Genomic DNA, 12,873 nt, shown 5'->3' on the forward strand with positions numbered 1-12,873 from the left:
GATCTCCCCCTTTGTTTATGAGGCAGTCCTTCGTTTTAGCCTGGTGGGGATGTCAGCACTAAAATCGTAAGAGCCCTGTTTACTCTGCTTGGGGTGAGAGGAAGGAAGAACAGAGAGAGGAAGGACCCATAGACCCAATCATTCCAAGTGTGGATCTTTGCCTAATTTCCAAATATTTCTGTAGAGCCTGTGTCTGCTTTTCTACATGTATGTATTCATGTTGCATGTACTCCAACTTGCGTGTATTGATATTGGGTTTGGAGTTTCTTGGAGGCCTCATGAAGGGCATTACTCCCCTCCCTCTGTTTTGGGGCTGCAGTTCTCCCTTCTCAGTTGGACAATCTGTTTCCCTGTACTTTCCATATTCCAGCTTTTTTTTTCAAAACTTTCTTCCTGCTGGTTTCCCTTTCCATTATGTTTTTATCAAGCAGGTACAGGTATAAGTGTGGACACAGAAAAGGAGAGAGAGATGCACACAGATCTATCAGTCTTTCTGTGATTTGTGGGAATCAGAGGAAGGGGTAGAAGTAGTATGTGTTCAGTTGACCACCTTGAAATTTTAAAACCATTAGTTCTACTACTAAAGAGATAGATATGGTATAACGCAAGATTTATACACATGCTTAACCAATATCTCAAGTGCCCAAAAGAAATGCCACACTTTAGATGGCACATTCTTATTTTCCTCCACCATTAGGATTCTGCTGTAGAAGAAATTAAGAATCGCTGCCGGCCGGGCGCGGTGGCTCAAGCCTGTAATCCCAGCACTTTGGGAGGCCGAGACGGGCGGATCACGAGGTCAGGAGATCGAGACCATCCTGGCTAACACAGTGAAACCCCGTCTCTACTAAAAAAATACAAAAACTAGCCGGGCGAGGTGGCGGGCGCCTGTAGTCCCAGCTACTCGGGAGGCTGAGGCAGGAGAATGGCGTGAACCCGGGAGGCGGAGCTTGCAGTGAGCTGAGATCCGGCCACTGCACTCCAGTCCGGGCGACAGAGCTAGACTCCGCCTCAAAAAAAAAAAAAAAAAAAAGAATAGCTGCCATAATCTGCACAGGTGTGCCTTCTGCTCAGTAGTCCTTGTGTGTGTCTACCATGTAGAATACCTTCTAAAGACAATGAAAGCTTCCATTAGTAAAATTTTTCAAGTTTTTTTAAAGTCCTTAAGTTTGTATGTTCCATATGTTAGATTATTTGAGAATATGTCAAGTATTTGCAGAGGTGAGTGGAGGTTATAAACAAGAAGGAAAATTGATCACATTGTCATTTTGTTTAAAAATAAAACAGATTCAAATCACTTAGAGAGACTCAAAAAGATATTTCCTCTTGTAGAAAAGTGTTTACTTCTGACGTAGACCAGTATTCAAATAAAACTATTGCTTATTTGCAGATACCATCTCTTTTTTCTTTAATATTTCAGCTCAAAATTTAATTTTTGAAGGAGTTGAACTACGCAATACAAAGTTGAACTGCTTTATTTTGATTTCAGATGATGGGGCGCTTCTTCAGTGGCTTGGCACAATCAGGGGCCTGGTGCTGCTTTGATGAATTTAATCGAATTGACATAGAAGTTCTGTCCGTCATTGCGCAGCAACTCATTACCATTAGGAATGCCAAAGCGGCAAAGGTAAGGCACTGGGCAGTCGACTTTCAAGGTAGCAATCCTTAAGTTTGTCATTAACTCACAGAATGTTACATTTTAGGAAGGAGATGCTGAAAATGTTAGGGAGGAATCCTGGGGAGCTCAAGGGGACTTGGCTCTCCAGAGCTCACTGGACTGGAAAAATCCAAGGAATATGGGGTGAGATGAAGATACTGAGTGGTCCTATTATTTAAAATTTGTTTGAGCCCCTTATAAGCATGCCTCTAGAGAAGGGATTTCATATTCAGAAGCGAATGGCAATGAAGGTTGGGACCGAGTCTCTACCACTCTGTGTTGACCTTTGGAGATCTGGTCACAATGGGCAGCACTGGTGTTCAGCCTCTACAAACCAAAACAGCACTGCTCCAAGCCCTGCGAGGGCCCCCACTACTCCCTTGGCCCTTTCCAAAGAGCGCCAGACCTCCTCTCAATCCACCAATAAGGGTTCATCCTGGCACAGCACGGGGGACTCTGGACTCAACTCTAGCTCCAGAGGCAGAGGCTATCTCATTGGAAGGTGCCCTGATAAGAGTTGTTAAATATTTTGATTATCGCCCTCTGCAAAAAAGCGAACTATAGAACTAATAAAAAGCAATCATGACTTGGACTATAGTGAGCTACTAAATTGTGTAAGTCATTGTGGTAAGTGCTCACACTTGTTTCATCTTACACCAAACCTATGTGAAGTATATGTCATTTCCCCCAAGGTAATAGGTGAAAAGAATTCAAAGTTTAAAAACTATTTTCATATACATCAAAAATTATCAGACCCTAAAGTCTAAGCTCCCTTACCTGGACCCCCTCATGTTCCTGCATACTCTGGGGAGGCCTACATTAAACGCAAGATCTTTAAATACAGAGATAGCATACTCTGTATTATGCAAGTTATTATCATCTTGTTGAACAGTTCAGCGACAGCAAAGTGTATGGAGTAAGGGGACGGGGACCAGAGAGAGTAGAGGCAGAATTGAAGCTTTGCCCCCTGGAGAGCAGCCACGTGAGGGCAGAGAAAGACAGGAGAGCATCTGCAGATAACCAGCCTCGTCCTCAAGCTGCCAGTGCCAAATAAGACCGTTAGAGTGGGGTATATAGCTTGGAATAGATAAACTAAACCACACAAATTGAGAGGTTTGCTAGCACAAGCAATCATTCAGCAGCAGCAGAAAAGGTCTCCAGTTGTACCATCCATTCTCTCCTCCAGGCTGCAGCACATCACCCTACTCCATCCTGATCTTCCCTGTATTCCTCATGTCTGTTGATAGCACCTTCATCTAGTGGCCCAACTAGAAACCTGGAACTCACCTTGGATTTGACCCATCACTGTCAATCCCAGAATCTAAGCCATCACCAAGTCCTGTTAATTTTATCTACTAGATGCCTCTCCTCCCCACTTACACCTCTTGAATTCTGGCTCTCATCATGCCCCAGTGATCATTCCTTACTAATCTCCCTGTCTGTAGCCTGTCCAACCTCTCTGCTGCCAACTTCAATCCTATCACTCTGCTTAAAAGTCTTCTCTGCTTCCCCACAAACATGGAACAAAATCTAAATTACTTAGTTTAGTGTGCAAGACTCCTGATGCTCAGGCCCAGCCTAGCTATGCTTTCTGGAACTTTGCCCTTTAGCAAAGTAAATTGCCGGTCATTTCCGGAACATGCAGTGTTGTTTCTTGCTCCTGCTCCCTTTTCCTGGAATGGCTGCTCCTGTTCCTTCACCTGAAACATCCTTCTTCCTTCTTCAGATCCCAAGCAGGTTGCCTACTACCCCCATGGGCTTTGCACACACCTGCACTGAAGCATGTATTGTCCTGTGTGGTCATGGTTTCCAGGTTGATTGCAGACAGCAAGCCTGGGAGTTTCTGGAGATCTCAAGAGTGAGGCTCCTTCAGCTGTGTGCCTCCATGCCTTACCTATTGCCTCACCTGCAACAGGCACTCAGCAAGTGTTTGCTGTTAAGTAAAAGTGAAGGGGTGGTAACAAAAACGGTGACAGTGGGGCCTCAACAACTCAAGAACTAAGATTAGGTTGAAATTTCTTGGGGAATACCAGAAAGTGAGAGTGGAGAAGGTTTAATGGTCAGTAAGTCCAAGATGAATTTAAAATTAGTGGGGCATGGCGGGGCATGCCTGTGGTCCCACCTACTTGGCAGGCTGAGGTATGAGGTGGGAGGATTGCTTGAGCCTGAGATGTCAAGGCTGCAGTGAGCTCTGATCATGCCACTTACACTCCAACCTGGGAGACAAAGCAAGACCCTGTCTCAAAAAAAGAAAAACATAGAAAGTTGAATTGAAGAGGCTCAGTAAATGTTCAGACCTAGAAGATTTCAGAACTTGACTAGGAAGGAAGAAACAATTTGGGCAAGTCAGGTGCAGGGAGGCAGAAATCAGGAAACACAGAGCCCAGGAGATATTGGAAGTAGACAGGACAGAATCAGAAATGTTCCCTATTGTCCAACAATAGTGTTCAGTAGTCTTTGCTTTAGTGCTTCATTACATGAGTCTTGCATTCGAGTGATAATTAGGTGAAAAATTTTACAAGTGTCTGGAAGAGTGTTAACATATATTCTATCTTCAAACAGCTCTCTAGATTCATGTTTGAGGGGCGGGAAATAAAGTTAGTGAAGACTTGTGCAGCCTTCATCACAATGAATCCTGGCTATGCAGGCAGAACTGAATTGCCAGATAATTTGAAAGCCCTGTTTAGACCATTTGCGATGATGGTTCCAAATTATGCCTTGATTGCAGAGGTGAGCATCACATTATAAAGCAGCAGAAATGTAAACTTGTTTCTTTTATTTACCATTCAGTTCTACCAAGGTACAAAGTTTCCTTTCTGAATGCCACAAGTAATGGTTATCCATTATTAAGTGTAGATACGATTGTTATCACATGGAATGTTAAGTCCTGCATGTTTGTTTGTTTACTGCTATATCCGTAATACCCAGAATGATATCTGGAATATGATAGGCCCCTAAAACTGGAAAGAATCAATGAGTTTAAGTAACCAGTTCATTGGGATTTTTCAGTTCCTTTCTAGGAATTAAAATGTCTGGATTAGTTACAAAAACACAGATTATTTTTATTTCTCTTTGCACATTATTTTTTACTGGAGTCAAGGGATGTTGAGTAGAAGCCTCCTCACTATGAGGTGGGTGGAGATTGGCTTATAAGTCTGTATCAACTTAGTCAAAAAATCATAATCATTAACAAATTAATTGTTTATAATCATGTTTGTTTTTTCTGTATCCACTTAGGCATCTTTCTATTTAAACTGGTTTTAAATAGCCAAGAATTTAAATGCTAGCCAAAAATTGATGTATTTGACCAAGCACAGTGGCTCAGGCCTGTAATCCCAGCACTTTGGGAGGCCAAAGCGGGAGGATTGCTTGAGTCCAGGAGTTAGAGGCCAGCCTGGGCAACATGGTGAAATCCCATCCCTACAAAAAATATAAAAATTAGCCAGTCTCATAACCCAGTCTCAAAATAAATAAATATTTAATTAATTAAAATAAAATAATTTTTTTAAAAATTATTGATATATTTAAATTTTGCACTTTTTTAAAAAAAAAGAAATAGGGTCTCACTAGGCTGCCCTGGCTGGAACCAAACAGAGGTCAAGCAATCCTCCCACCTCAGCCTCTAGTAGTTGGGACTACAGACACATGGTACTACATCCAGCTAAATGTTATACATATTTTTCATGGCACTTTTTATTGAGGTATAATTTATACACAATAAAGAGCACAGCTCATAAGGGTGTAGCTCAGTGAATTCTTACACATGCATTCATCTGTGTGACTACGAAGACCAAAATATAAGGCATTTTTAGGACTCCAGAAGGCCCCTTGTGTGCTCAATGCTACATTTCATAAGAAGGGACACTACCCCTTTAGGATGGAATTTCTCAGAAAATTCCTGTGATACCAGCTAATTTTAAATATTCTTCTATGTGAAATAAAAGTAATTGCTTAAGAATAGAATAGACTGTTCCAAATCCTATCATTAGAAAAATTACAACCTATATTAGTGTATTAGGTCTTTCTTGCATTGCCATAAAGAAATACCTGAGACTGGGTAATTTATAAAGAAAAGAGGTTTAATTGGCTCGTGGTTCTGCAGGCTGTACAGAAAGGTGGTGCTGGCATCTACTTGGCTTCTAGGGTGGCCTTAAGGAGCTTTTACTCATGATGGAAGGTGAAGCGGGAGCAGGCACTGCACATGGTGAAAACAGGAACAAGAGAGAAAGAGTGGGTTGGGGGGTGCCCCACACTTCTCAATGACCAGATCTCAGAATTCACTTACTATTGCAAAGCAGCACCAAGCCATGAGGATCAAGGATCCACCCCCGTGACCCAGACACCTCCCATCAGCCCCCACCTTCAGCACTGGGAATTATGATCCAATGTGAGCTTTGGGCGGGGATAAAACATCAAAACTATGTCAATTAGTATAATGCTTATGGCAGCTCAGGGGTCTGCCATACCCACTGTGGGCATGGTGGGGTGGGGGGCAGTTAAGGCAGGTAGTATCTTTACTCTTGACCCTCTCTGCAAACAGAGAAAATAAATGACTTGCTCAGTGTCCCAACCTGGTAGGAAGAAAACCAAGCTGAGAGCCCAGTCCAACATGTTGTCCACATCTCATGCTTTGTCCTATTGTTATGTTACTCAGTAATGGATTGGACAAATTTAAAAGTCTAGTCTTCTGAGTGCTATTCCTATTATTTTTAGAGTTTAAATGAATTAGATTCTGTTGTCAGTATTTTTTTTTTTTTTTTTTTTTTGAGACAGAGTCTGGCTCTGTCACCCAGGCTGGAGTGCAATGGCACTATCTCAGCTCACTGCAACTTCTGCCTCCCAGGTTTAAGCAAGTCTCCTGCCTTAACCTCCTGAGTAGCTGGGATTACAGGCTCCTGCCACCATGCCTGGCTAATTTTTTGTATTTTTAGTAGAGATGGAGTTTCACCATGTTGGTCAGGCTGGTCTCAAATTCCTGACCTCAAGTGACTCAGCCATCTCAGTCTCCCAAAGTGCTGGGATTACAGACGTGAGCCACTGCACCCAGCCTGTCAGTAAATATTTTTAATCACCTACTGTGTGCAGAGCACTGTGTTAATCAGCAGGGATAGGTCTGTAAACAAAACAGACACCAGTAAGAACTCTGCATCATTCTAAATTCTGCATCTGAAGCCAACTGCAGTGTTTCAGGCAGATTATAAATAGAAAAAAGGGTCTGCATCCAGCTCCACTGTCAAAGACACTAAGCATCATCTGATTAATTTAACCAAGGATGCAGAAACTTGTCAGAAGAAAGGCAGAGGAGAGGCTGACGATCTTTGCATGGCTTCCCTTGACTCCTCAGGAAACTAAGAGAGCTAGTAGCAATCACCTTCCACTAGGGTGGTGTTCCTGTCGGATCAGAGAAGCTCAGTTCTTGCTTTTGTGCTCAGGCCTAATGACACCATCCAACTTTCACGATGGGAACATTTTCAAAAGCTGGGCCCTTCTGTTCCTTGAACCAAATGTTCCCAAAGCTACATCTTCATCTACAGATGGAAAACAGATTCAGTGCCTAGGTATCCCCATACAATATTCTGCCTTCCAGTTTCCTGTGGCACAGAAAGCCTTTTTCCCTTCAATTTTTATGTTTCTTTATTAAAAGACATAACAACTTGGGAAGGTATAATGCTTAGAGTCAATTTTGACTATGTTGGTATCATGCTAATACATTGTTATCAATACAATGTAATAAGCATTACATTATTTTTTCTATTCTAGGTAATTCTATATTCTGAAGGATTTGAATCCAGTAAAATATTAGCAAGAAAAATGACTCAGATGTATAAGCTTTGCAGTGAGCAGCTGTCTCAGCAGGATCACTACGACTTTGGCATGAGAGCTGTGAAGTCTGTCCTGGACTTGGCTGGGTAAGAAACCAAAGTAGTCGAGTGAAATCCCAAACCATGTGATCAAATGCGTTAAATGGGTAACTCAGGAAAGGCTCTCAGACAGTAAGTGATTAGTAAATGTTGGCTGCTGCTGTTGTCATCATTCTTACCTTGACGCTCCTATGACAAAGTGACACAGGCTGTCTCTCCTCATCCCATGACAGTTCTTCACTGTGAGTCCTAACATGGTTGTCCTCGATAGAAACTGACCTCCAACTAGGCTTTGGAGAACATTAACTTCCCCTGAACTCAAATTCAAACACTGGGTTTTTGTTTACAAAAGCCTTTACTACCTTAAGATGGTATGACTAGACTTAAAAGACACATAGTCTGTTATGCATATGCAACAAAGCCAGTCATACATGTTGCCTGAGAAAGCCTCAGGAGTTTAAAGAAACTTCATCATTCCAATTCAGTTCAGCTTATGTCTTAGATTTCATCTCTGTCTTTATAATATAGCTCAAGCCTAAACTTTTTTCTAGTATCTAGTAAAGAAAGAGTCTTTCCTCTTCTCAGGCCCCAACTTTTCTCTTTATAACTTCTTGAAACTACTATATCTGGAATCCCCAACTTGTCCAGAGCCTCTGAGGAGACCTATTTTATCTCTAGTCCTTCCTTTCAGGCCATGACTCATTGGCTCAGGTTCTGCACATCCAGAAACCCTCTGCCTGGCTCCTGCATCACTGGGCTCTGCACGAATCTCCCTGCACTTTTCTACCCTCTGTTCTATATTTTAACCTCTCAGATATAGTATGTCTCCTCTTTACAGGATGGCCATTTAAGGACTAGGAATACTAAGAAGTTGAGATACACTTGCACTGAAGGAGCACAACTACAGTCCAGTGAGTCACAGAGACAGACCAATGTGCAGTCATGTAGCTGCGATGCAGGGAGGGCAGCAACAGGGCTGCACCCACCCAAGGTTCGCTGAGAAGGAGGATAGAGGACAGGAGCTTTCTAGCAAAGGGAGCCACTGGGCTGGGTTTTGAGGGGAAAAATAAGAGCAGGCAAAGAACAAGGCAAAATATTCTGGGCAGGCTGAAAAGAAAATCACAGATATAGGGATCATCATGATGTATTCAAGGAATTATAAATTCAGGTTGAATAATATCAGGATTGGGGAGGATGTTGAGAAGATGTCCTTGTCATTCTCTTCAAGGCTGCGTAGCCATTGCAGGACTTGTCAGTGTGCTCTGATGGAGATGAACGTTGAGCACACAAGGGAACATGATCCTCTCCTTCTAGCAGGAATCCTCAGGGGAAGGTCTCTGCCCTCCCTACAGGTTTAGAAAATCACAGTCAACCTTATGTTCTTGTGATATGCCTTTAAATATTCCAAAGTATTCCTTTTAATTTAGATCCTTAAAAAGAGAAAACCCAAACCTAAATGAAGATGTGGTGTTGATAAGAGCTTTACGAGACTCCAATTTGCCAAAATTTCTAACAGATGATGCTCTTCTGTTCAGGTAAGTTTCTGGACGTTACCAAGTAAAGCGTGGCTATCACGTAGTGGCAAATGGTAGTCTTTTCTTCAATTATTTCTTTCTCTAACAAACTGAAAACTTTCCCATCTTTTCTGGAGATACTTATTTTGCAGTTTAAGAAATACTCGTTTAAAATAAAGATACTCAAGTTTGGGCATAATTTCAATCATTTATTTTTTTTTATCAAAATATTAATCACCAGACTATGTGCTATACAAATTAGCATTTGGCCATAAGTTCCTGACCTAAGGGAAGTTTCTGACTCAAAAAAACTCAGACTTGGGACTTAACATAAAACAATTGTTTTTATCCATTTCATTTTTTGTTGTTTAGTTTTACATTTCTCTAAGTTATACATGTATATAGTTTTAAAAAGAAAATAGTTTCATAAATTAGTCACATAGAAAGCAACAGCCCCCAGCCTTCACCAACTCCAGCTTCCCAAAGACAATCATTTTCTAACTCTTTTATTTATGTATTCTGCTATCCCTCTCCAGACTTCTTAATACCACATTTACACCGTTTCTTTTTCTTTTTTCCTTTTTTTTTTTTTTGACTTTTTTCAGTGGTTGCCCTAGATTTTGCAATATACATTTACAAATAATCTAAGCCCACTTTCAATTAACACAATACCATTTCATGGGGAGTGTTAGTGCCTTATAATAACAATTCTATTTCTCCCTTCTATCCTAATTCCTCCCTTCCATCCCTTGTGTCATTGCTGTCATTCATTTTACTTATCTATGAACATACATAAGCACATATATAATATATACATAGGCATAAATAATCAAATACATTGTTGCTATAACTATTTAGAACAAACTGTTATCTGTTAGATCAATTAAGACAAAGAAAAATAAAAATTTTCATTTTACCTTCAATTATTCCATCTTCCATCCTCTTCCTTTAGGTAGATCAGAGTTTCTGACCTATGTTATTTTTTGTCTCTCTACAGAACTTCTTTTAATATTTCTTGCAAGGCAGGGCTACTGGCAACAAATTTTCTCAATATTTATTTGTCTGAGAAAGTCTTTATTTCTCCATCACCTTTGAAGGATAATTTCACAGGGTACAGAATTCTAGGTTGGTGGGGTTTTCCTCATATGTTTCACTCCCCTCTCTTCTTGCTTGCATAGTTTCTGAGGAAAAGTCAAATGAAATTCTTATCTTTGCTCATCTATAGGTAAAGTGTTTGTGTTTTTTTGTTTTTTTTTTTCCTTCTGGCTTCTTTCTATATTTTTTTCTTTAATTTTCTGTGGTTTTAAAATGACCTGCCTCGGTATAATTTTTAGGTATTTATCCTGCTTAGTGTTTTCTGAGTTTCCTGGATCTAAGGTTTGGTGGGTGACATTAATTTGGGGAAATTCTGTTATTATTCTTTCAAATATTTCTTCTGTTCTTTTCTCCCTCTCTTACCCTCTGGTGTTCCTATTGCACACGTGGTACTCCTTTTGTAGTTGTACCATGGTTCTTGGGTATTATGTTGCTTTTCCAGTCTTTCTTCTCTTTACTTTTCAGTTTCAGAGGTTTCTACTGAGTTACCCTCAAGTTCAGAGGTACTTTCCTCAGCTGTGTCCAATCTACTAATAAGCCTATCAAAGGCATTCTTCATCTCTATTATATTGTGCTGGTTTTGATAATGCATTTCTTTTTGCTTCTTTCTTTGGCTTTCCATATCTCTGCTTACATTGCCCAGCTGTTTCTGCATGCTGTCTATTTTATCCATTAGAGCCTTTCACGTATTCGTCATCATTGTTCTAAATAATTAGAATCTGTCCAATAATTTCAACATCCCTCCCATGTCTGGTTCTACTGCTTGCTCTGTCTTTTCAAATGGTGGGGAGGGGTTGCCTTTTATTATACCTCATAATATTTTCTTGATGGCTGGACATGATGTAGGTTTAGAAAATAAAAAGAACTGGGCCAAAAGTAAATTGGCTATAAGTAATGTAGTGGTAAGATGCAGCAGGAGGGAAAGTGTTCTATTGTCCTAGGATTAGGACTCAGTCTTTTAATGAGCCTATGCCAACTGTAAGCTTCATAAGTGTTTCTCACTTTTTTTCTCCCCCTGTTAGGTGGTACACGGTGACTACAGTGGCCTAGAGTTTGGTAATTCCCTTCTCCCAGTGAAAGGCTAGAGCCAGCTGGAGTTGATGTTTCCCTTCCCCCAGGTCTGTTAGGCTCTGACAAAACTCTAGCAGGTTAGGCTCTAATTAATTATCCTGGCTTCTTCTTATTAGAAAAAGCAGGGTGCTCCAGCCTATTTCATACTGGTTTCTTTTCCCCTCCCCTGCCAGAAGTATGAAGGGATTTCTTTTTTTTTTTTTTTTTTCCAAATGTGATTTTTTTGTTTTGTTTTCATTTCCAACTTTTATTTTAAGGGCCAGGGTACATGTGCAGGATGTGCAGGTGTGTTCCGTAGGTAAACATGTGCCATGGTGGTTTGCTGCACAGGCATTCACCCAGCATCCATTTGCTATTTTTCCTGACCCTCTCCCTCCTCCGACTCCCCACCCTCCGACAGGCTCTGGTGTGTGTTGTTCCCCACCATGTGTCCATGTGTTCTCATCATTTAGCTCCTACTTATAAGTGAGAGCATACAGTATTTGGTGTTCTGTTCCTGCATTAGTTTGCTAAGGATAATGGCCTCCAGCTCCATCCATGTTCCTGCAAAGGATATAATCTCATTCCTCTTTATGGCTGCATAGTATTCCAAGGTGCATATGTACTACATTTTCTTTATCTAGTCTCTCATTGATGGGTTTTTAAGTTGGTTACATGTCTTTGCTATTTATAATAATGCTGCAATGAACATACACATGCATGTGTCTTTATAACAGAATGACTTATTTTTTTTAAGCTTATACCCAGTAATGGGATTGCTGGGTCAAATGGTAGTTCTGTTTTTAGCTCTTTGGGGAATCACTAAACTGCTTTCCACAGTGGTTGAACTAATTTACACTCCTACCAACAGTGTAAAAGCATTCTTTTTTCTCCACAACCTCACCAACATCTGTTGTTTTTCGACTTTTTAGTAACAGCCATTCTAGGCCGGGCATGGTGGCTCACACCGGTAATCCCAACAACTTTGGGAGGACAAGGCAGGTGGATCATCTGAGGTCAAGAGTTTGAGACCAGCCTGACCAATATGGTGAAACCCTGTCTCTACTAAAAATATAAAATTAGCTGGGCATGGTGGCACATACCTGTAGTCCCAGCTACTTGGGAAGCTAAGGCAGGAGAATCACTTGAACCCAGGAGGTGGAGGTTGCAGTAAGCCGAGATTGTGCCATTGCACTCCAGCCTGGACAACAAAAGTGAAACTCCATCTCAAAAAAAAATAAATAATAATAATAGCCATTCTAACTGGCATGAGATGGTATCACATTGTGGTTTTGATTTGCGTTTCTCTATTGATCAGTAATGTTGAGTTTCTTTCATGTTTGTTGGCTGCATGTGTGTCGTCTTTTGAGAAGTGCCTGTTCATGTACTTTGCCCACTTTTTAATGGGGCTGTTTGTTTTTTCTTATAAATTTGTTTAAGTTCCTTATAGATGCTGGATATTAGACCTCTGCCAGATGCATAGATTTCAAAAATTTTCACATGATGGGATTTCTCTCAGATATTTACTCTAAGAACCTGGTTGAGCTCCTAGAGGTAAAACTCACAAAAGATGTGCCCCTCCACCCCATGACTGGATGCCCCTGGAGTTTTTAACTCTCAGACATCTCCACATCTAGCCTAAAGCAATTTATCAATTACAGCTCACATTTTCCTACCCTGGCACTGGCTCCTATAC

General features: G+C 40.9%; 1 protein-coding gene across 1 annotated transcript in view; it reads left to right on the top strand.

Annotated features, from left to right (window-relative positions):
- Positions 1-12,873, top strand: part of DNAH6 (dynein axonemal heavy chain 6) — a 353,105-nt gene that overhangs the window by 142,305 nt on the left and 197,927 nt on the right. The window contains exons 30-33 of the mRNA XM_033175267.1: positions 1,490-1,627; positions 4,220-4,387; positions 7,418-7,566; positions 8,946-9,053. Of these exons, the coding sequence (XP_033031158.1) occupies positions 1,490-1,627; positions 4,220-4,387; positions 7,418-7,566; positions 8,946-9,053 (563 nt within the window). The remainder of the gene's footprint in view (positions 1-1,489; positions 1,628-4,219; positions 4,388-7,417; positions 7,567-8,945; positions 9,054-12,873) is intronic.

The sequence above is a fragment of the Trachypithecus francoisi genome, unplaced genomic scaffold (assembly GCF_009764315.1).
Source record: "Trachypithecus francoisi isolate TF-2019V2 unplaced genomic scaffold, Tfra_2.0 Lachesis_group17, whole genome shotgun sequence".
Taxonomy (NCBI): domain Eukaryota; kingdom Metazoa; phylum Chordata; class Mammalia; order Primates; family Cercopithecidae; genus Trachypithecus; species Trachypithecus francoisi.